Source organism: Salmo salar, chromosome ssa24 (genome assembly GCF_905237065.1).
Source record: "Salmo salar chromosome ssa24, Ssal_v3.1, whole genome shotgun sequence".
In the NCBI taxonomy this organism is placed as follows: domain Eukaryota; kingdom Metazoa; phylum Chordata; class Actinopteri; order Salmoniformes; family Salmonidae; genus Salmo; species Salmo salar.
The window spans coordinates 30,869,264-30,893,830 of NC_059465.1; the positions used below are offsets into that span (position 1 = coordinate 30,869,264).

The 24,567-nt window shown below is 45.6% G+C and overlaps 1 protein-coding gene across 4 annotated transcripts in view; it reads right to left on the bottom strand.

Moving 5' to 3' along the window:
• Positions 1–23,468, bottom strand: part of rapgef1a (Rap guanine nucleotide exchange factor (GEF) 1a) — a 47,390-nt gene extending 23,922 nt beyond the window's left edge. For all 4 annotated transcript variants that reach the window (XM_014172061.2, XM_014172062.2, XM_014172065.2 and 1 more), the window contains exons 1-8: positions 23,251–23,468; positions 10,676–10,821; positions 10,031–10,209; positions 9,449–9,605; positions 8,985–9,073; positions 8,695–8,847; positions 6,123–6,249; positions 5,121–5,298 (exon numbers count right to left, since the gene is read on the bottom strand). In XM_014172061.2, coding sequence (XP_014027536.2) covers positions 5,121–5,298; positions 6,123–6,249; positions 8,695–8,847; positions 8,985–9,073; positions 9,449–9,605; positions 10,031–10,209; positions 10,676–10,821; positions 23,251–23,278 — 1,057 coding nt within the window. In that variant the 5' untranslated portion in view covers positions 23,279–23,468. The remainder of the gene's footprint in view (positions 1–5,120; positions 5,299–6,122; positions 6,250–8,694; positions 8,848–8,984; positions 9,074–9,448; positions 9,606–10,030; positions 10,210–10,675; positions 10,822–23,250) is intronic.
• Between the last annotated feature and the right edge of the window lie 1,099 nt (positions 23,469–24,567).

Genomic DNA, 24,567 nt, shown 5'->3' on the forward strand with positions numbered 1-24,567 from the left:
AGAAGCACCTTAAAAAATAACTCCAAGCAACACCAAAAAAAATTCCCCTTTTCTAAAGGGAGGGAAGGGAGGGTGGCTGCCGTCAACGACGGCACTGTGCTACACCCCCCCTCCCCAACCCACCTATTTCTGGAGGTGGCTCTGGTTCCGGCCGTTCCAGGCTGTCGGGCCACTCTGGCATCGCCGAGGGGCAGTCGGGCCAGTCTGGCATCGCCGGGGGCAGTCGGGCCAGTCTGGCATCGCCGGGGGGCAGTCGGGCCAGTCTGGCAGTTCGGGACAGTCTGGGCAGTCTGGCAGTTCGGGACAGTCTGGGCAGTCTGGCAGTTCGGGACAGTCTGGGCAGTCTGGCAGTTCGGGACAGTCTGGGCAGTCTGGCAGTTCGGGACAGTCTGGGCAGTCTGGCAGTTCGGGACAGTCTGGCCACTCCGGCAGTTCAGCGCAGTCTGGCCACTCCGGCAGTTCAGCGCAGTCTGGCCACTCCGGCAGTTCAGCGCAGTCTGACCTCTCTGGCGACTGTTGACTGGCGGGCAGCTCTGACGACTGTTGACTGGCGGGCAGCTCTGACGACTGTTGACTGGCGGGCAGCTCTGGTGACGACTGTTGACTGGCGGGCAGCTCTGGTGACGACTGTTGACTGGCGGGCAGCTCTGGTGACGACTGTTGACTGGCGGGCAGCTCTGGTGACGACTGTTGACTGGCGGGCAGCTCTGGTGACGACTGTTGACTGGCGGGCAGCTCTGGTGACGACTGTTGACTGGCGGGCAGCTCTGGTGACGACTGTTGACTGGCGGGCAGCTCTGGTGACGACTGTTGACTGGCGGGCAGCTCTGGTGACGACTGTTGACTGGCGGGCAGCTCTGGTGACGACTGTTGACTGGCGGGCAGCTCTGGTGACGACTGTTGACTGGCGGGCAGCTCTGGTGACGACTGTTGACTGGCGGGCAGCTCTGGTGACGACTGTTGACTGGCGGGCAGCTCTGGTGACGACTGTTGACTGGCGGGCAGCTCTGGTGACTGTTGACTGGCGTGGCTGGGTTGACGCACTTGTAGCCTGGTGCGTGGTGCTGGTACTGGGCTTACCAGATTATGTACACGCACCTCCAGGCTAGTGCGGGGAGCGGGAACAGGACGAGTCGGACTGGGTTGACGCACTTCCGGGTCCGCACGAGAGACAGGAGCTGGAAACCCAGGGCTATGGAGGCGCACAGTCGGTCTCGATCTTACCTCCTGCACAACCCGTCTTGGCTGGATGGAACTAGTAGCCCTGTACGAGCGGGGTGCTCGTACAGGGCAGACTGGGCTGTGCAGGGGCCTGATGGTAGCCGTGCGTGAGCGGGAGTTGGGTAGCCTGGTCCTCGGAGGCGTACCGGCGACCAGATGCGCTGCGCAGGCATCCTCCTACCAGGCTGGATGCCCGCTCTAGCACGGCACCTGCGAGGGGCTGGAATAACGCGCACCGGACTGTGCGTGCGTATGGGTGAGATAGTGCGCTCCACAGCGAAACATAGCGCTCTCCACCCCATACGCTCCTCCATATAACCACGGGTAGCTGGCTTCCGGCTCTTCTTACGCCTAGCCAAACTACCCGTGTGCCCCCCCCAAAAATTTATTGGGGGTGCCTCTCGTGCTTCTCCTTCAGCGCGTACTTGGCCTCGTACCACCGCCTCTCTGCCTTGGCTGCCTCAATTTCCCACTGCGGGCGTCGATAATCCCCAGCCTGGTGCCAAGGTCCGGCCCCGTCCAGAACTTCCTCCCAGGTCCACTTCTCCCGCCAGTCCAACTCGAACTCCGTCTGCTCCTTCCTCTGCTGCTTGGTCCTTTGGTGGTGGGTGATTCTGTCACGGTTGTTGTCGGTGAAGGAGGACCAATACGCAGCAGGTACCTGTATGCTCATCTTGAGAATTTATTTACTTCAAAAAATGAACGTACAAAAATCACAAAACAAAAGAACGAATGAACAACTACAAACAGTCTGGCTAGCATAGGCTCAACACAGAACAATCACCCACCAATCACACACACAAACACACCCTAATATATGGGACTCTCAATCAAAGGCAGATAGACAACACCTGCCTTCAACTGAGAGTCCCAACCCCAATTAACCAAACATAGAAACACACACACCAGACTAACCAAAAACCCAAAAACTAAATCAAACACCCTTTACACAAACACACCACCCCGAACCACATAAAACAAATACCCTCTGCCACGTCCTGACCAAACTACAAAAACAATTAACCTTATACTGGCCAGGACGTGACACACTAGCCACTTTAAACAATGCCGCTTTATATGTTTTCATACCCTACATTACTCATCTCATATGTATATACTGTACTCTATACCATCTACTGCATCTTGCCTATGCCGTTCGGCCATCACTCATTTATATATTTTTATGTACATATTCGTATTCATTCCTTTACACTTGTGTGTACAAGGTAGTTGTTGTGGAATTGTTAGGTTATTACTTGTTAGATATTACTGCATGGTCGGAACTAGAAGCACAAGCATTTCGCTACACTTGCATTAACACCTGCTTACCATGTGTATGTGACAAATAAATTTGATTTGATTTTAGGTAGGCTAGTTGAGAACAATTTTCCCCTAAAATGACATACCCAAATCTAACTGCCTGTAACTCAGGCCCTGAAGCAAGGATATGCATATTCTTGGTACCATTTGAAGAAATGTGAAAGGAATGTAGAAGAATATAACACAATAGATTTGGTAAAAGAAAATACAAAGAAAAAAACCAACCAGTCTTGTGTATTTTCTTGTACTATCATCTTTGAAATGCAAGAGAAAGACCATAATGTATTATTGCAGCCCATGCTGCAATTTAGATTTTGGTCACTAGATGGCAGTAGTGTATGTGCAAAGTTTTAGACTGATCCAATGAACCATTGCATTTATGTTCAAACTTTTGTATCAAGACTGCCCAAAATGTGCCTAATTTGTTTATTAATAACTTTTCATGTTCAAAACTGTGCACTCTCCTCAAACAATATAATGGAATTATTCCACTGTAATGGCTACTGTAAATTGGACAGTGCAGTTAGATCAACAAGAATTTAAGCTTTCTGACAATATCAGATATGTCTATGTCCTGGGAAATGTTCTTGCTACTTACAACCTCATGCTAATCGCATTAGCCTACGTTAGCTCAACTGTCCCGTGGAAGGGACACCGATCCCGAAGAAGTTTAATAACAGGTTGACCCTCATTTGGCAGCAATAACCTCAACCAAATATTTTCCGTAGTTGCGGATCAGACCTGCACAACGGTCATGAGGAATTTTGGACCATTCCTCTTTATAAAACTGTTTCAGTTCAGCAATATTCTTGGGATGTCTGGTGTGAACCGCTCTCTTGAGGTCATGCCACAGCATCTCAATCAGGTTGAGCTCAGGACTGTGTATTTTCTTCTGTTGAAGCCATTCTGTTGTTGATTCACTTATGTCTTTTGGGTTGTTGTCCTGTTGCATCACCCAACTTCTGTTGAGCTTCAATTGGCAGACAGACAGACTTACATTCTCCTGCAAAATGTCTTGATAAACGTGGGAATTCAAACACCAGTCTCAACGTCAACAGTGAAGAGGCGACTCCGGGATGCTGGCCTTCGAGGCAGAGTTTTTCTGTCCAGTGTCTGTGTTCTTTTGCCCATCTTAATCTTTTCTTTTTATTGGCCAGTCTGAGATATGGCTTTTTCTTTGCAACTCTGCCTAGAAGGCCAGCATCCCGGAGTCGCATCTTCACTGTTGACGTTGAGACTGGTGTTTTGCGGGTACTATTTAATGAAGCTGCCAGTTGAGGACTTACGAGGCATCTGTTCCTCAAACTAGACACTCTAATGTACTTGTCCTCTTGCTCAGTTGTGCACCGGGGCCTCCCACTCCTCTTTCTATTCTGGTTAGAGCCAGTTTGCGCTGTTCTGTGAAGGGAGTAGTACACAGCGTTGTGCGAGATCTTCAGTTTCTTGGCAATTTCTCAGATGGAATAGCCTTCATTTCTCAGAACAAGAATAGACTGATGAGTTTCAGATGAAAGTCCTTTGTTTTTGGCCATTTTGAGCCTTTAATCAAACCCACAAATGCTGATGCTCCAGATACTCAATTAGTCTAAAGAGGCCAGTTTTATTGCTTCTTTAATTAGCCCAACAGTTTTCAGCTGTGCTAACATAATTGCAAAAGGGTTTTCTAATGATCAATTAGCCTTTTAAAATCATAAACTTGGATTAGCTAACACAGCGTGCCATTGGAACACAGGAGTGATGGTTGCTGATAATGGGCCTCTGTACGCCTATGTAGATATTCCATTAAAAATCAGCCGTTTCCAGCTACAATAGTCATTTACAACATTAACAATGTCTACCCTGTATTTCTGATCAATTTGATGTTATTTTAAATGGACACATTTTTTTTGCTTTTCTTTCAAAAACAAGGACATTTCTAAGTGACTCCAAACATTTGAACGGTAATGTACTTTTTTTTGCCACTGCATGCTTGATGTTTCTGATGAAAATACTCTCTTTGTCTTAGTCAAACTAATGTTTTTGCATATTGTCAGAGTGGAACCTGTCTATGTTTAGGGAGATTATAGCCCAGGCTAACTAATTCTAAATGGCACTAGCAGTTCACAAAGTAGTTCACAAAGTAGTTTCAGCAGAAAATAGACAGGACGCAATTATTCAAAAAACTGCAGCTCGTTGTTGGAACACATTTTCCTACTTCAATCAACCAGTCCATTTTGAATTTGTGATAAAACTGTCATCATTTGGAAAGGAATGTAGTGTGTGTATCCCATCAGTTAGATATTTTTTTATAGACATTTATTTCTGTAGGCCTTACAGGAGCTTGTGTGCACTGAGCACATGTGGAGGGAGGGGTTGGAATGGAATTGAGTGAATATAACACAAAATAATGTCCAAACGGGCAAGTAAAATGTACAAATGGAACAGTAGTGTCAAAGCAAATTAACTTTGTCTTAAAGACAACATTTTACTTGCCTCTTCGGGCAGCCAAAGCACCTTTCACCAAATAGTTTACATTATTTGAAGAAAAAAAATGGATCTCTGGTTAAAGATCGAGCTTTGACGCCCGTTTGAGTACTCACCCAGAGCCTCACTGCTGGTGTTGCGTGAGCACTGCCCACTGTCCATTGTCCAGGACAGCTGCTCGTCGGACTTGCTCAGCTTGCCCATGCTATTGCAGGGGGATATGCGCGGTGACTCCCCTCTGTAGTAATGGCTGCCCCCAGAGAAGCGCCGCTGCAGGGCATCCACCTCGTACTCCTGCCAACCAGAGAGGTGACAAGACCCGTTTTAGTGGAAAAATACATAATAGCCGCCAAAAAAGAAACAGTGCAAGAAATGGCTGATATATGTCTCACCCTGGTGTAAAACATAGCACAATCCAAAATGGCAACTTATTCCTTATGGGGCCTGGTCAGAAGTAGTACACTATACTGAATATGGTGCCATTTCAGACACAGCCCCAGTGTGTGTAGCTGCTCCTTCCACTGTCCCTGTTTGTGGAGGCCGATGCCCATGAAAGACTGGAGTCACTGTACCTGTTTGTGGAGGCCGATGCCCATGAAAGACTGGAGTCACTGTCCCCGTTTGTGGAGGCCGATGCCCAAAGACTGGAGTCACTGTACCTGTTTGTGGAGGCCGATGCCCATGAAAGACTGGAGTCACTGTCCCTGTTTGTGGAGGCCGATGCCCATGAAAGACTGGAGTCACTGTACCTGTTTGTGGAGGCCGATGCCCATGAAAGACTGGAGTCACTGTCCCTGTTTGTGGAGGCCGATGCCCATGAAAGACTGGAGTCACTGTACCTGTTTGTGGAGGCCGATGCCCATGAAAGACTGGAGTCACTGTCCCTGTTTGTGGAGGCCGATGCCCATGAAAGACTGGAGTCACTGTACCTGTTTGTGGAGGCCGATGCTTTCTAAAGAATCAAGACTACTTATAACACACAGTTTCCCATTACTTGCTAGATATTACTGCACGGTAAGAACTAGAAGCACAAGTATTTCGCTATACTCGCATTAACATCTGCTAACCATGTGTATGTGACCAATAAAATTTGATTTGGAAGACAGGAGCCACTGTACCTGTTTGTGGACGCCGATGCCCATGGGAAGACTGGAGCCACTGGTGGCGTGGTTCATGGGGGCCACTACTGCCACCCGAGTGGGGGAGGGGGCAGACTGGCGCTTCTTTGGAGGGAGAGCTGGAGGACTGGAGGGGGAGAAGAGGGGGAGATCATTTAAATATGAAGCAGCGTGCAATGTCCATCAATGCCAAGTATTCCAAAAGCCACGCATGCAGCCCTAGCCACAGTACACTGACTGATTCACTTCTTCTGTGTGTACTGTGTAGTATGTATTATGTAGTATGTATGGTGAAGGGAGGTGGGGAAAAGACTGCACTGACACTGGCTTGGGTGGGTTGAGAGATAACATACAATATCTGACACTTTCCGAGAGCCTTCTGTAGTAGCAGAAGAATGGGGAAAATGTGCAGTGCACGGGTCACTGCCTCGCTGTCCTCCACAAACAGATAGGGGTGGAGAGAGCAGCAGCTACTGAATTGTTTCCACACCGCAGTGCACACAGATGGCCCAATGACAAGATGCAGGGCAGGCAGGCAGCTGTGGTGATGAAGAGGTGGAGGATATACTCTATGCCAGTTAGGGAGTGGGGTGAGGGTGACAAGGGAAGCTCCCAGGGAGGAGAAAAAATAAAAACGAATTACCACAAAAAAGAACAACGACAAACAAAATCTGCAGTGTGCCCCTGCATAAGACACACATACTGCTGTCAAGAGCTACCCTGCTGTGGGCAAGGTGACATTCAGAGAGCTACCCTGCTGTGGGCAAGGTGACATTCAGAGAGCTACCCTGCTGTGGGCAAGGTGACATTCAGAGAGCTACCCTGCTGCGGGCAAGGTGACATTCAGAGAGCTACCCTGCTGCGGGCAAGGTGACATTCAGAGAGCTACCCTGCTGCGGGCAAGGTGAAATTCAGAGATCTACCTTGCTGTGGGCAAGGTGAAATTCAGAGATCTACCCTGCTGCGGGCAAGGTGACATTCAGAGAGCTACCCTGCTGCGGGCAAGGTGAAATTCAGAGATCTACCTTGCTGTGGGCAAGGTGAAATTCAGAGATCTACCCTGCTGTGGGCAAGGTGAAATTCAGAGCGCTACCCGCACCTGCTGTGGGCAAGGTGAAATTCAGAGAGCTACCCGCACCTGCTGTGGGCAAGGTGACATTCAGAGAGCTACCCGCACCTGCTGTGGGCAAGGTGACATTCAGAGAGCTACCCGCACCTGCTGCGGGCAAGGTGAAATTCAGAGAGCTACTCGCACCTGCTGTGGGCAAGGTGAAATTCAGAGAGCTACCCGCACCTGCTGTGGGCAAGGTGAAATTCAGAGAGCTACCCGCACCTGCTGTGGGCAAGGTGAAATTCAGAGAGCTACCCACACCTGCTGTGGGCAAGGTGAAATTCAGAGAGCTACTCGCACCTGCTGCGGGAAAAGTGAAATTCAGAGAGCTACCCGCACCTGCTGTGGGCAAGGTGAAATTCAGAGAGCTACTCACACCTGCTGCGGGAAAAGTGAAATTCAGAGAGCTACTCGCACCTGCTGTGGGCAAGGTGAAATTCAGAGAGCTACTCACACCTGCTGCGGGAAAAGTGAAATTCAGAGAGCTACCCACACCTGCTGTGGGCAAGGTGAAATTCAGAGAGCTACTCGCACCTGCTGCGGGAAAAGTGAAATTCAGAGAGCTACTCACACCTGCTGCGGGAAAAGTGAAATTCAGAGAGCTACTGTTCGGAGCAAAAGGAAAGACAAAGAGCCTTTAAGTATTTCGAAGTATATGGATATGCTGCTGTGCAGTGTGTTTGTGGTGGGCTCTGGAATCTGGTCCATTTCCATTCCTTGTTGTCACTCTCTGGCCATAAACTCGCCAGCCTCTGCTGAGCCCAGTTTCTCCCAAAAGAAAAGAGCCTCAGAGATGGTGCCGTGACAGTTATCTCACCAGAGGAAGTCTAAATTCTGACATCTCCCTTTATTACCCCCTTCAAAGTCTATAAAGATTTCTAAAGAATCAAGACTACTTATAACACAGTTTCCCAGCTATTGTACCTCTCTTGTCTTCTTGTAAAGAGACGAGCGGCAATCACATTGGCCTGTAATCCAAGGACATTCAACGTGATGAGTGGTATACAATGAACGTTTTTCAGTTGATAAATTGGTGTTGGCTTCAAGAGAGCTGTGTGCTGCGCTATCGGCAGGCCTAACAAGTATACAGAGTTGGGGACTTGAGTCTTAGCTAAACAGTGATTTGTTACTGCAATTACTTCAGTGCAGACTTGACCCTGCCTTGTGCTGTGTGACTGAGAGCAGTCAATTAAATAATCTTATGAGGGGTTAAACTTTTCCCATTCCGAAGCAGTTTATTAAGTCTGAATGCAATGGCATCCTGTTGAAAGCAATGGTATCCTGCGTGGATCATGATATTGATATGCAGCTCTGTGCCATTTGAAGAAAGAGAGGTGAGATACTGGAGACTTGACTTGCCTGAAGCGACATGTCTGGGTCAGTGATGGGGGGGCTCCATCGATAAACTACTGTATATTGAAGCTATGAAACAGACACTATCTCCATGAAATGAGCTCTTACTTGTGTTCAGCCATCTTGAGGCCAGGGAGAGGGGGTTTTGGCGGAGCCACCACCTCCTCCTCTACAGTGGGTTCAGTCAGGACTTCCATAGATTGGGACGTGGCTGAGCTCTTGTCCAGACTCTCCTTCTCATTGGCAGGCGGCTCAGCAGCACTGTGGGTATGCAAGTTGTTTACTGATGTTGTTTTACATCTTGTACAATTACCATCAAGTCTGATATGTTCAGTAAATATATATGAGAGAATGAGGTTAGTGGAGGAGTGTATTGATGTCCTCCGTGGCTCACTCACCTTTCGGGTGGGGTGGCCACTGGCACTGGTTTGACAGGAGACGTGGGGGAAGGATTCTCCTGTTTCTCTATGGTCAGTTTCACTAGCTCCTGTGGACAATCACCGTGTGCAGTTAATAAATGCTAGACAACTTCATTGCCATTTTTACCATCTCTTACCGAGAGAGTATTAAGTACTCGGCTAGCTACCATTTCTCCAAAAACCATAACGTGCATGAAATGGTACACATAATCTGAGATGTCTCACATTTCATGTTTACTTGTTTTCTGGTATGCTAACGTTACCTTAACGCCGCCGAGCACTACCTTGATCACAGTGGTGACGGTCTGGTATGCTAACGTTACCTTAACGCCGCCGAGCACTACCTTGATCACAGTGGTGACGGTCTGGTATGCTAACCTTTTCTTAACACCGCCGAGCACTACGTTGATCACAGTGGTGACGATCTGGTATGCTAACGTTACCTTAACACCATCAAGCACTGCCTTGATCACAGTGGTGACGGTAACGATGGTTTCTTTATCATCCAGGTTGACCCCCTCCAGCATGACTTGGTCAGACCAACGGATGAGATTGCCCAGACTCTGGTACACACGGTTCAGACAGGAGGACACCCCCGAGCTGTGAACACCCAAGAGGAAAGATTGGGCTAACAGACTGACAAAAACACTCCATGGTTGATTGGCAATTCTGTATCAGTCTTTGAAGGTTCCTCATGAACCTTAAAACTAATATAATCAGCAACCTTAAAATGACATTTGTCTGGATCTCGTCTCGTGACGGTTGAAGCGTTGTCTAAAAACCCTCAATGGGCCAACAAGCTCCAGATACCGTGCATTCAGAATGTATTCAGACCCCTTCCCTTTTTCCACATTGTTACGTTAAAGCCTTATTTTTGTCATTATGGGGTATTGTGTGTAGATTGATGAGGAAAGCAAACTATTTAATCCATTTTAGAATAAGGCTGTAACATAACAAAATGTGGAAAAAGTCAAAAGGTCTGAATACTTTCCGAATGCACAGTATATCCCCTGGGCCAGACTCACCTGTGCTGGATCCTTGCGTCCACTTGGACTAAAGGCAGGATGGCCTCCAGGACCTTACTGGCAGAGCCTGGTAACATCTCCAGCACCTTCTTGTCCACCGCCATCTTGTCAATGATGGTCTTGAAGTAACGCAAGGCACTGACCACATCTTTCTCTTGCTCTTCTAACCGACTCAGACTCTGTAAAAGTAAGACAACGTGAGAGCAATCGTGAACTTGGTGGGGTGGCATTACTTTTATTAATGGCATCTTGGTGGGGTGGCATTACTTTTATTAATGGCATCTTGGTGGGGTGGCATTACTTTTATTAATGGCATCTTGGTGGGGTGGCATTACTTTTATTAATGGCATCTTGGTGGGGTGGCATTACTTTTATTAATGGCATCTTGGTGGGGTGGCATTACTTTTATTAATGGCATCTTGGTGGGGTGGCATTACTTTTATTAATGGCATCTTGGTGGGGTGGCATTACTTTTATTAATGGCATCTTGGTTGTGTGATTATTGCATTGCACGAGTCTTTGTTTGTCACTCTGCCTTCAGTCTCACTCTTGTAGGATATAAATCCACAACTAATTGCAATTTGAGACGGGCACAGCAAAAGCTTGAGGCCTATGTAGAGGGAGAAATATATACATTAAACACACCTTGTTTGCAGGTTTCTCCGCAGTCTTGACGCCATGTTCTAAAGGCGGCTTACTAACTTTCTTTGAGGGTGTCCTTTTGATTTTGGGAGAGTGGAATTTGTCCATAAGCTTCATGGTGAAGGAAGACAAATGGGAGCGTTGGGAGTCTGAGGAGGAGAGGGAAAGAGAGAGAGGCAGAGTTAAGAGAAGAACCGCTAATCTTCATAATCAAGGGAGCGTGAATTGAGAGAACACTAGTTAGAAAGTGACTTTGAGACACCACACGTCAAAACATGGAACTTTCATTTAACGTTACATGAAACACAACCTCTCCCAACTGCATTTGTTCAGAACTTCGGCCTATAAGAAATAGTAAGCACGTAAATTCTGAAGAACAATCAATATAGGAGAGATCCTCTGAAGATGTTGTGCATTTGTGTTCCTCAAAAGTGAATTTTTGTCAGAGTGAGATAATAGATAGGCCTACCTCACCAACAAAGTACACATATTAGCCTTAACTGCATAATATGAGTGAGAGCCTTGTAATCTGTCCTCATAATTCATCTGCCCGTTTTTCACTGTCAACTGCATGAAGGCCATGGCCCAAATGAATCCTTTAGCAACCCGTACAGACAAAGGGGCTGGGACACAATGACATCAGCTTTATGAGAGAACCTTCTGCGGAATGACGTGTTGCACATGGGACTCTTTATTAGGGAGTGTTTAAGTGGTGACTTAACACACTACATGACAAAAGGCGTACCCTCACTCGTGTTCACTGTTATGAGAGCAGCGATTCCCCACAACCCCAACACCCCGAATCTGGATAGACCACTGCTATGGCAACTAGCAGTTTATTTACAATACTACACGTTTTCTTATGATCTCCAAACAATCTGGCTCCCATCACGGCCCTCTAAGAGTTGACTGCTGGTGGTGCTGCACTGTGCATGCCTGTGTGACCGATTGGGTTCAAAACCAGCCACCCGGACTTCTGTGCTCCACAAGACTAAGAGAGCGTCTGCTAAATGACTTAAATGTAAATGTAAATGAGTACAGTATATACAAATGAGATGAGTAATGTAGGGTATGTAAACATATAAAGTGGCATTGTTTAAAGTGGCTAGTGATACATTTATTACATCAATTTTTCATTATTAAAGTGGCTAGAGATGAGTCAGTATGTTGGCAGCAGCCACTCAATGTTAGTGATGGCTGTTTAACAGTCTGATGGCCTTGAGATAGAAACTGTTTTTCAGTCTCTCGGTCCCAGCTTTGATGCACCTGTACTGACCTCGCCTTCTGGATGATATTGGGGTGAACAGGCAGTGGCTCGGGTGGTTGTTGTCCTTGATGATCTTTTTGGCCTTCCTGTGACATCAGGTGGTGTAGGTGTCCTGGAGGGCAGGTAGTTTGCCCCCGGTGATGCATTGTGCAGACCTCTCTACCCTCTGGAGAGTCTTGCGGTTGTGGGCGGAGCAGTTGCCGTACCAGGCTGTGATACAGCCTGACAGGATGCTCTCGATTGTGCACCTGTAAAGGTTTGTGAGTGTTTTTGGTGACAAGCCGAATTTCTTCAGCCTCCTGAGGTTGAAGAGGCGCTGCTGCACCTTCTTCACCACGCTGTCTGTGTGGGTGGACCATTTCAGTCTGTCAGTGATGTGTACGCCGAGGAACTTAAAATGGTTGCCCTCTTGAAGCATGTGGGAACAGCAGACTGGGATAAGGGTTGATTGAATATGTCCGTAAACACACCAGCCAGCTGGTCTGTGCATGCTCTGAGGACACGGCTGGGGATGCCGTCTGGGCCGGCAGCCTTGCGAGGGTTAACACGTTTAAATGTTTTACTCACATTGGCTGCAGTGAAGGACAGCAGGCCGTGTCAGTGGCACTGTATTGTCCTCAAAGCGAGCAAAGAAGTTGTTTAGTTTGTCTGGGAGCAAGACGTCGTGGTCTGCGACGGGGCTGGTTTCCCTTTTATAGTCTGTGATTGACTGTAGACCCTGCCACATATCTCTCGTGTCTGAGCCGTTGAATTGCAACTCTACTTTGTCTCTATACTGACGCTTAGCTTCTTTGATTGCCTTGGAGGGAATAGCTACACTGTTTGTATTCGGTCATGTTTCCGGTCACCTTGCGTGAATGCTACCATAAATCCACGGTTTCTGGTTGGGGGAATGTTTTAATTGATGCTGTGGGTACAACATCACCAATGCACTTGCTAATAAACTCGCTCACCGAATCAGCGTATTCATCAATTTTATTGTCCGACGCTATGCAGAACATATCCCAGTCCACGTGATCGAAGCAATCTTGAAGCGAGGAATCCGATTGGTCGGACCAGCATTGAACAGACCTGAGCACGGGTGCTTCCTGTGTTAGTTTCTGTCTATAGGCTGGGAGCAACAAAATGGAGTCGTGGTCAGATTTTCTGAAAGGAGGGCGGGGGAGGGCTTTATATGCGTCGCGGGAAGTTAGAATAACAATGATCCATGGTTTTGCCAGCCCGGGTCGTGCATTCGATATGCCGATAAAATTTAGGAAGCCTTGTTTTCAGATTAGCCTTGTTAAAATCCCCAGCTACAATAAATGCAGCCTCAGGATATGTGGTTTCCAGTTTACATAGAGTCAAATGAAGTTCTTTCAGGGCCGTCGAGGTGTCTGCTTGGGGGAGGATATACACGACTGTGATTATGATCGAAGAGAATTCTCTTGGTAGATAATGCGGTCGGCACTAGGTCAGGTGAACAAAAGGACTTGAGTTCCTGTATGTTGTTATGATCACAACACGTCTCGTTAATCATAAGGCATACACCCCCGCCCTTCTTACCAGAGGGATGTTTGTTTCTGTCGGCGCGATGCGTGAAGAAGCCAGGTGGCTGTACCGACTCTGATGACGTATCCCGAGTGAGCCATGTTTCAGTGAAACAAAGAACGTTACAATTTCTGATGTCTCTCTGGAAGGCAACCCTTGCTCAGATTTCGTCTACCTTGTTGTCAAGAGACTGGACATTGGCGAGTAGTATGCTCGGGAGCAGTGCGTGATGTGCCCGTCTACGGAGCCTGACCAGAAGACCCTTCTGCGGCGCCGTTGTTTTGGGTCGCTGGCTGGGATCCGATCCATTGTCCTGGGTGGTGGACCAAACAGAGGATCCGCTTCGGGAAAGTCGTATTCCTGGTCGTAATGTTGGTGAGTTGACATTGCTCTTATATCCAATAGTTCCTCCCGACTGTATGTAATAAAACCTAAGATTTCCTGGGGTAACAATGTAAGAAATAACAGAAATAAAAAAACTAAATACTGCATAGTTTCCTAGGAACGCGAAGCGAGGCGGCCATCTCTGTCGGCGCCGGAAGTACAGGCTTCTTTACCTGCGGGATCACTGATACCAGCCACCAGCTGATGAAACAGTATGTTTGCACAACCAAAGAATTTCTGCACAAACTGTCAGAAACCGTCTCAGGGAAGCTCATCTGTATGCTGTAAGCTGAAAATATCCCAGTTCTTCCATGCCTGCATACTCACCAGACGTCACCCAATTGAGCATTTCTGGGATGCCAATACCCAGAAACTTCGCACAGCCATTGAAGAGGAGTGGGACATTCCACAGGCCACAATCAATAGCCTGATCAACTCTATGTGAAGGAGATGTGTCACGCTGTATGAGGCAAATGGTGGTCACACCAGATACTGACTGGTTTTCTGATCCACGCGCCTACTTTTTTTTTTTTTTAAGGTGTCTGTGATCAACAGATGCATATACATATTCCCAGTCATGGGAAATGCGTAGATTAGGGCCTAATGAATTTAGGGCCTATATTAACTGTAACTCAGTAAAATATTTTAAATTGTTGCATGTTGTATTTATACTGTATTTTTGTTCAGTGTATGTAGCTTAAGTTTGTAATTTAAGTGAGCTTCCCTTGAAAACCAGACTATTTAAACAAAAGTGAAATATTATTTGACTACAAACTAAAATTGAACAGAGGGGCTTAATAAGCTAAGCTACATTATGCATCAGTGAAGCCTATTCGGAAGGCACTAGTTGTGTTGCACAGCGGTCAAAACACCTCAGGTAGCCTATACAGGATACAGCTCATTTCCCCTCTGTGAGGTAGTGAAGATTTGCAGAGAAACTGAAAACAAAAGCTTGATGCTGCTGGCATGCCCATACTAAATGGTTGAAAAGGGGGGGTTGAAACTGAATATTGAGTACATAAATAAACACCAATGATTGTGCTGCTCTTCCGTTGTGTACAGAAGCATGGGACTCCTGCCAGGGATAGGAGCTGTCAATGGCTTTTGAGAGAGAATCAGCAGGCTTCACAACTGGGGGTGAAATGCTTCTGGCTATAGAGTCAATGAGGAGGAATGCAGTCTGGATGTCCATTCACTGCTCATCTCATCCAGTGTTTGCTGTGAATTCCTGGCTGTGCCCATCAGTCTCTGGGGATGTGCCACCCTTCCGCTAAAACAGGCACGTTGTTGTCATTGTGACTGCCTGCTGCCAGCAATGAACAAAATTAATGAGTTTCCAGAATAGAGTCACAACAAGTCATCATCTGGCTAACTAGGTTGCTTTGACCAGTTTGGAAACTATGACGTGAGAATTCTTTACAGGAAAAGGTTGATCATCAGATCCCAGTAAATCTCTGTCTTCCCATGGGCAGATCATGGTAAACATCTTTCTGAAATAGCTACAGAATGGATGATCAGGCAATGGTAAAGGTGAAGTTCACTTAATTTGAACTAAATCTGTATTTCGGATGTACAGTGTCAAGAAAAAGTATGTGAACCCTTTGGAATTACCTGGTTTTCTGCATAAATTAGTCAGAAATGTTATCAGATCTTCATCTTAGTCACAACAATAGACAGACACAGTGTGTTAAATGCAATAATTTGTGTGTTATTAGTTTATCTTGTCTATATTGAATACATCATTTAAACATTCACAGTATAGGTTGTAAAAAGCATGTGAACCAAAAGCTAATTGGAGTCAGGAGTCACCTAACCTGGAATCCAATCAATGAGACAAGATTGGAGATAAATAAACACTCGCAAAATTTGAGTTTGCTATTCACAAGAAGCATTGCCTGATGTGAACCATGCCTCGAACAAAAGAGACCTCAGAAGACCTAAGATTAATAATTGTTGACTTGCATTAAGCTGGAAAAGGTTAAAAAATAATTTCTAAAAGCCTTGATGTTCATCAGTCCACGGTAAGACAAATTGTCTATCAATAGAGAAAGTTCAGCACTTGCTACTCTCCCTAGGAGTGGCCGTCCTGCAAAGATGACTGCAAGAGCATAGTGCAGAATGCTCAATGAGGTTAAGAAGAATCCTAGAGTGTCAGCTAAAGACTTACAGAAATCTCTGTAACATGCTAACATCTCTGTTGAAGGGTCAACGATACGTTAAACACTAAACAAGAATCGTGTTCATGAGAGGACACCACGAAAGAAGACACTGCTGTCCAAAAAAAACATTGCAGCACGTCTGAAGTTCCCAAAAGAGCAACTGGATGTTCCACAGCGCTACTGGCAAAATATTCTGTGGCCAGATGAAACTACAGTTGATTTGTTTGGAAGGAACACACAACACTATGTGTGGAGAAACAAAGGCACAGCACACCAACATCAAAACCTTATCCCAACTGTAAAATATGGTGGAGGGAGCATCATGGTTTGGGGCTGCTTTGCTGCCTCAGGGCCTGGACAGCTTGCTATCATCGACGGAAAAATGAATTCCCACGTTTATCAAGACATTTTGCAGGAGAATGTAAGTCTATCTGTCCGCCAATTGAAGCTCAACAGAAGTTGGGTGATGCAACAGGACAACAACCCAAAACAAAGAAGCAAATCAACAACAGAATGGCTTCAACAGAAGAAAATACGCCTTCTGGAGTGGCCCAGTCAGAGTCCTGACCTCAACCCGATTTAAAATGCTGTGGCATGACCTCGAGAGCGGTTCACACTAGACATCTTAAGAATATTGTTGAACTGAAACAGTTTTGTAAAGAGGAATGGTCCAAAATTCCTCCTGTACGTTGTGCAGGTCTGATCCGCAACTATAGAAAATGCTTGGTTGAGGTTATTGCTGCCAAAGGAGGGTCAAACAGTTATTAAATCCAAGGGTTCTCATACTTTTTCCACCCTGCACTGTGAATGTGTACATGGTGTTCAATTAAGACATGAAAACGTATAATTGTTTGTGTGTTATTAGTTTAAGCAGACTGTGTTTGTCGATTGTTGTGACTTAGATGAAGATCAGATCAAATTTTATGACCAATTTATGCAGAAACCCAGGTAATTCCAAAGGGTTCACCTACTTTTTCTTGCCACTGTAAATGGCATGTAATAGAAGTGTAGAAAAGAGAAGAATATGCACATCCAATTTCTCAGTTGCAAGACAGAAAAATGTATTTAAAAAAAATAAGGACTGTCTGGAACTCTGGTATGCTCCCTCTTATCAGACGCCAAAAAATACGTTTTGAATCGAGTTGGATCACTGAATCACCATGGGAGCATACCAGAGCTTGTCTGCTCAACTCAATTCTGCCGAAGGAGACGCCCGTGGCAACAGCTTGTCTGCTCAACTCAATTCTGCCCCTGGAGACGCCCGTGGCAACAGCTTGTCTGCTCATCTCAATTCTGCCCCTGGAGACGCCCGTGGCAACAGCTTGTCTGCTCAACTCAATTCTGCCCCTGGAGACGCCCGTGGCAACAGCTTGTCTGCTCAACCCAATTCTGCCCCTGGAGACGCCCGTGGCAACAGCTTGTCTGCTCATCTCAATTCTGCCCCTGGAGACGCCCGTGGCAACAGCTTGTCTGCTCAACCCAATTCTGCCCCTGGAGACGCCCGTGGCAACAGCTTGTCTGCTCATCTCAATTCTGCCCCTGGAGACGCCCGTGGCAACAGCTTGTCTGCTCATCTCAATTCTGCCCCTGGAGACGCCCGTGACAACAGCTTGTCTGCTCAACTCAAGTCTTGCCTGAGCAGCAGGGGCCTTACATTCACCGGAGTTCGGACACGTGTCCAATGGTAGACAGGCATCATGTGGAAAGGACAACAACGCCGTGAATCTCGCTAATGCCCACTAGGTCTCCAGAAGAAATCAATCAAATCTATTGCCGTCATATCATTTCTGTATTCAGCGATAAGAGTGATCATCAGGATAGGCAGACACAAATGTGGGTGTGAATAAAGACTGTATGTACCCCCAGTCCCACCACAATAACTGTACACTATTATTTCAGTCAAGACTTTCAATAAACAGCTTACACCGGCAGGTAGCCTAGCAGTTAGAGTGTTGGGCCAGTAACAAAAAGGTTGGTAGTTCGAATCCCAGAGCCAACTAGAGGAAAAATCTATTGATCTGCCCTTGGGCACTTAACCCTATTTAACCCTAATTGCTCTAGGGTCGCGGTCAATAATGGCTGATCTTAACTGGCTGGCCGGCCGGACCTACATATCTGGCTGGCCGAACCCAGCTATCTGGCCGGTCGGCTGCCCTTGAGCACTTAACTCTAATTGCTCCCGGGTTGCCATCAATAATGGCTGATCCCATGCCGTGACCCCACTCTCTGAGGGTGTCTCAGGGGGAGTGGGATATGTAAATGTGTTTTTTTGTATTTCACACCACACACTTGTACAGGTTACACATGTGTGAAACAGGTCAAATATAAACACCCCATATATTAACTAGCCTAAACATTGAGTTGCTCATTGATTTAAGTGGTGTAGACAGGTTGAAGCAATACAAAAAAGCCTACGTTTGCTGCTCACATCTACTGCCAGCAACATCTACGGCACACCCAGTCATCAAGTAGGCTAATACACAGAGGCCATTATAATGAGTTGTAAGAAACACTCTAATGCAATAGCCCAATAGCAAACAGGGCACAAAAACAATTGAGCAGTGCTTCAGTTACTAAGAAAATGAATTAATTGATCATGAGCGACAGAATTGATCCATCTTTGGACATTCAACAACAAATGAGGTCAAGATAAAATAGAAAAAGAACTAGGGAACAATCATCAGAAATCACAACAATAAAGAGGTAGTAAAACATTGTGCCTTCATGTCAGCGTGAACTTAAACAGAACAGGCAGATGTCCAAATTCAGGACCAATGTTTCGGTTTCCTCTGTATAACACAACGTTTTGCTCCTACTTTACACCAACACCATGACATTGAAATGCCAAAAGGAGCCTTTGTATGTATGGGTTCTGACTGCTCTCTGATGTTGTTGAATGTACTTCCTTGACATGTCCCGCTGCTCCACAAGCTATAAAGGGTCACTTTGCTCTCAGGTCTTCAAGCAGCCTGACTATTAAACCAAAAGATAACCTAGCCTATATGGCCAAGGCATCAGTTTCCAACATTGTGAGGGCTGAACCATTTCACTTCCTGTAATAGATACATTTAGACATTAGCCTCCATAGCCTGTTTTAGAACTTCCGGGTCCTACTCATTACTTCCTCTTCTATTTCAAAACTCATTTAACTAGAACACAATGCTACTGGAACTTAGCTTAGTTCTTCAATTACTATTTTGAGTGTAGAGAATAAGTGTTCCTAGCTAGTTTTAACAACATGGCATGACTGCTATATATCCAACTGCAACAGCCAGTCTAGCTAACTTGAAAAGAACATTTACATGAGCAAGAGGGTGCAGTAACCACTCCCCTGTTTGCTCGGTCTCTGTGCAAGGGTGGAAATCTCTCCACCATGGTTGTAAAGACAGGCGAGGCCAGAACAGGCATGACTGTAGCCAGCAGATACACCCCACTTGCTTACAGCTGCACTAGGGTCGGACAGCATTCCTGTGTATATTAAGACACTGTGGCGCTGGCGCGAGATATGGCTTGGAAAAAAACTTACATCAATTCAGGGATGAGAAATGCGTTGCACTTAGAATTGTCCCATTATCCCAACTGTTACACAAATCTATCTATCAAATCAAATTGTGTAGACTAACAGTGAGATGCTTACTTACAGACCCTTCCCAACAATGCAGAGAGAAAAATATAAAAATAATAGAAAGATAATTACACAAGGAATAAATACACAACAAGTAACGATAACTTGGTTTATATACACGGGGTAGCAGTACTGAGTAGATGTGCAGGGGTACGAGGTAATTGACGTACATATGTACATATGGGTAGGGCGGAAGTGACAAGGCAACAAGATAGATAATAAGCAGTAGCAGCAGTGTATGTGATGAATCAAAAGAGTTAGTGTAAATAGCAGATAGTCCGGGTAGCTATTTGGTTAACTATTTAGCAGTCGTTGACGATTTTAAGGGCCTTCCTCTGACATCGCCTGTTATAGAGATCCAATATGGCAGGGAGCTGGGCCCTAGGGATGTACTGGGCTGTACGCACTTCCCTTTGTAGTGCCTCTGTCAGATGCCAAGCAGTTGCCATACCAAGGGGTGATGCAGCCAGTCAATATGCTATCAATGGTGCAGCTGTACAACATTTTGAGGATCTGAGGGCCCATGCAAAATCTTTTTAGCCTCCTGTGTGTGGACCATGCTAATTCCTTAGTGATGTGGACACTGAGGAACTCGAAGCTCTCGACCCGCTCCACTACAGCCAGGTTGATGTGGATGGCGGCATGCTCTGCCCTCCGTTTCCTACAACAAGAAGATTGAATGACTGCTCGTTAAGAAAATGTCCATATTCGTCCTCATGCTAGAACCTACATCTGGACCGTTCTGGGAGGGAGAGGAGGACATGTAGGGCCAGCAGTAAGAGCGTTGGGCCAGTAACCGAAAGGTCGCTGGTTCGAATACTCGAGCCGACAAGGTGAAATATCTGTTGATGTGCCATTGAGCAAGACACTCAACCCTAATTTGCTCCAGGGGTGCCGTACCACTATGGCTGACCCTGTAAAGCAACACATTTCACTGCACCCATCCTGTGTGTGACAAAGCATTTTTTTTTGTTTTTTTGCTAGCAGTAGCAACAGCAGCCATTATGGAATGGCATGTCTCAATGAACAACAAAAAGAGCTGATTGGCTGACACTGCCATTCCAAAATGGATGCTGTGGCTTCTACCTACACTAGTGCAGCTGTAAGCAGTTGTAAACAAGTGGGTCGGATCTGCTGGCTAGCATGACTGAGTCATGACTGTTAGTAGGCCCCCAAAAGAATCACAAATGTAGGTCACGCATAATGATGCATCAGAACTTATCAGGGCCCGTTTACACAAGCGTCTCTGAGTAGGAGTTCTGATCTAGGATCAGTTTTGGGGGTTTTGTTCATAATTAATATGATTGTATGGATAGATCCTAGATCAGCACTCCTACTCTGAGACGCTTTGTGGATACGGCCCTAGACCAAGAGGAACTGCAGAGAACTAGTGGGAGGATTACTGAAGATGAAGGTAAATTGTATTTTTTTTGGCCACAACAAAGACATAGCCTCTATAGTTATCTCTCAGTGAGAAAGTATCAAGAATCATAGCTACAAGAGAAAACACATATACAATTGGCCCTCAGACTGTTCCAAACTGATCTGCTGGCTCTGGTAACATTTAGCCTGCAAAACATAAAAATGACATCATTTAAAATAAAACACAGTACCGCAATTCCCCCCACCCATCTGTGTCGCCTAGCCCATTTGGAATCGCTAGCTTGTTGGGCGGTATGCTAGTAGCATCCCTTGTGCAAGTGATGAAACTCCCCCTGAGACTTGAAGTAAGCTAGTTGTTTCCCTTGCGCCGCAAGGACCAAGGCTTTTTTGGAGTGATAGGTAACGCTGCTTTGTGAGTGCATATTGTTGATGTGCAGAAGGTCCCTGGTTCGAGCCCAAAGGGACAGGATCTGCTTTGTATGGCAGCAAGAAGGCCTTCCTCTGACAACCACTGCTGGGAAGCTCTTAATGTGCACTCCTAGGTAGCCTACACATTTTTTTTTTCATCAATCAAAAAGGAATGTGTTGCCAATGGCCACTTAAGACTAGAGAATATTATATCTAATCAGCTCATTTGAACACCACTGGAATTACATATCCGATGAGTCAACACTGTTATTAAAGCGTTAGCCTGTCCACAGTCATTCAACCTACACCAACCAGCTGCCACTGATCAGAATCACAGCACACACTCAACAAGGACATCCTGATCCTACCACTTCTAGTTCACCATGAACCAGTAGTGAACAACACCTCCTGAGATTAGTGCTGGCCCTGCCATTTAGAATTCCAGATGCATGTACATTTCTAAACCCGCAACAACCCAACAGAGAGCAAATCAATAGGCCTGAAGTTCTCTCTGAAACATTATCAACTTTAATCTGATCATTCCTGAATTGTATGGCAGGTATAAGTAACACATTTCATCATAAACACACCCAATTCATTTGAAGGTGGCAAAAAAGATGGGTTGACTAACTCCTTAGCAGTCTCAACTAGCTCTCTAGTGTCCACTCACTAAATACATAGAACACATACATACTGGCTACAGATGGGGACACTTGACTGAAGTAGTTAGAAGTGACTCTCTCCAGCCAAAGAGGATGTAGGAAGGTTTTCAGTGAACTATGACTCACACTAGTTCTCATAACCCATGAGAAGGGCAAGACTCTCACACTGTGAATGAGAAAGTACTTGTTATTCTCCTCGAATAGCTAGTCCCTGATCAGGAAGGTCAGAGCAGGTGGTGAAGGGTAATAACCAACCCTGACAGCTACTGGCTGTAAATCATAGGGATGGAGAAAACACTACTACATTGCTAGCTAGACCCTATTTATCAGGTAGCCTAGAATGAATGACGGCTACTGTGTATTTTATAAGTAACAGTGACAAGCAAACTAGATTATGATGTAGCTATAATTAACTAGCTACCTTGTTAACGTTACTATCAATACTGTCAAAACAATTTTCTATTCGAACTACAGCAGACTAGCTCGACAGATGACGTTAGCTCGAAAGTTACCAAGTTATCTTATCTAGCTAGTTTGCTAGATATTCTATAAATTCGCCACCAGCTCTTTTCAGAATAAAAAAAACTAGCTAGTTAGATAAGTCATTAAATGCGAATATATATATTTAGCAACATTGCAACAAAATATGAAAGTTGTGTTTTCCCATTTCAATAACATTAACTCAGTTAGCTAGGCTACCATGTAGGTAGCCTAGCCAATGCTAGCAATCTAACTTTGCCTGGTTTACTAGCTAATGTTAGCTAGTTAAACACTGATTGAATGTTTGACCAATATTGACTAGGTAGTAGCTGCCTAGCTAACGCTGCGACAGAATGTGAAAGTTTGGTGGGTGATGCGGGCGTATTTCTAGCTAGAACAAGAAAGGCAGACAAATCACAGACTGACTAGGATCTAGCGAGAGTTCATCACTAGTTAACATAGCCACAAAATCCTAATTATGGATAAACCCCGCCCATTTATACAATTTATCTTCTTCAACTCATATTTTCAACCTAACTGTAATAACCCTAACCTTAAATTAAGACCAAAACGCTATATTTTCTCTTTGTGGCTGTGGAATCTGAATGTGTAGCTGTGTTATTTAGTGGAAACCCTAGCTAGCTGCCGTTAGCTATTTAGTCCAGTCTAGCCGTGCTTACCTGATTTACTCTCTATTTTCCCCGACATTTCGAAGCAGAGACAGTATCGTGGAACAAAATCCAGGGAGGTATTTTGTCCTTTTATTTTCTTTTAATCCCACATGCTTCAGCCAAAGCGATTGAGCTTTGACAGTTCCGTCGCAAATACAACAACCAGCAATTTCTGCTATCCCAGGCAGCCAGACCCCGACGATGATAGAATGATGATGCTGGGCAGACTAGCAGGCAGAAGCAGACAACTCGGTTCAGTATCATAATCAATACCTCCCCCTTGAGGCTGGAATGAAGAAATGTTAGTGCACGCGACGAAAAGTGTGCCCTCCGGTGATGGATTTAGTAAAATAATCTGATTCATGAGTTTATTTTTATTATTTTATTTAACCTTTATTTAACCAGGTAGGCTAGTTGAGAACAAGTTATTATTTACAACTGCAACCTGGCCAAGATAAAGCAAAGCAGTGCGACACAAACAACACAGAGTTACACATGGGATAAACAAACATACAGTCAATAATGCAATAGAAAAATCTATATACAGTGTGTGCAAATGTAGTAAGATTAGGGAGGTAAGGCAATAAATAGGCCATACTGGCGAAATAATTACAATTTAGCAATTAAACACTGGAGTGATAGATGTGCAGAAGATGAATGTGCGAGTAGAGATACTGGGGTGCAAAGGAGCCCAAAAATGAAATAACAATATGGGGATGAGGTAGTTGGGTGGGATATTTGCAGATGGGCTGTGTACAGGTGCAATGATCGGTAAGCTGCTCTGACAGCTGATGCTTAAAGTTAGTGAGGGAGATATAAGACTCCAGCTTCAGTGATTTTTGCAATTCGTTCCAGTCATTGGCAGTATAGAACTGTAAGGAAAGGCTGCCAAATGAGGAGTTGTCTTTGGGGAAGACCAGGGAAATATACCTGCTGGAGTGTGTGCTATAGGTGGGTGCTGCTATGGTGACCAGTGAGCTGAGATAAGGTGCGGCTTTACCTAGCAAAGACATATAGCCAGCAGCATACCACCCTGCATCCCACTGCTGGCTTGCTTCTGAAGCTAAGCAGGGTTGGTCCTGGTCAGTCCCTGGATGGGAGACCAGATGCTGCTGGAAGTGGTGTTGGAGGGCCAGTAGGAGGCACTCTTTCCTCTGGTCTAAAAAGAAGAAAAAAAGAAATATCCCAATGCCCCAGGGCAGTGATTGGGGACATTGCCCTGTGTAGGGTGCTGTCTTTTGGACGGGACGTTAAACGGGTGTCCTGACTCAATGAGGTCATTAAAGATCCCATGTCACTTATCGTAAGAGTAGGGGTGTTAACCCC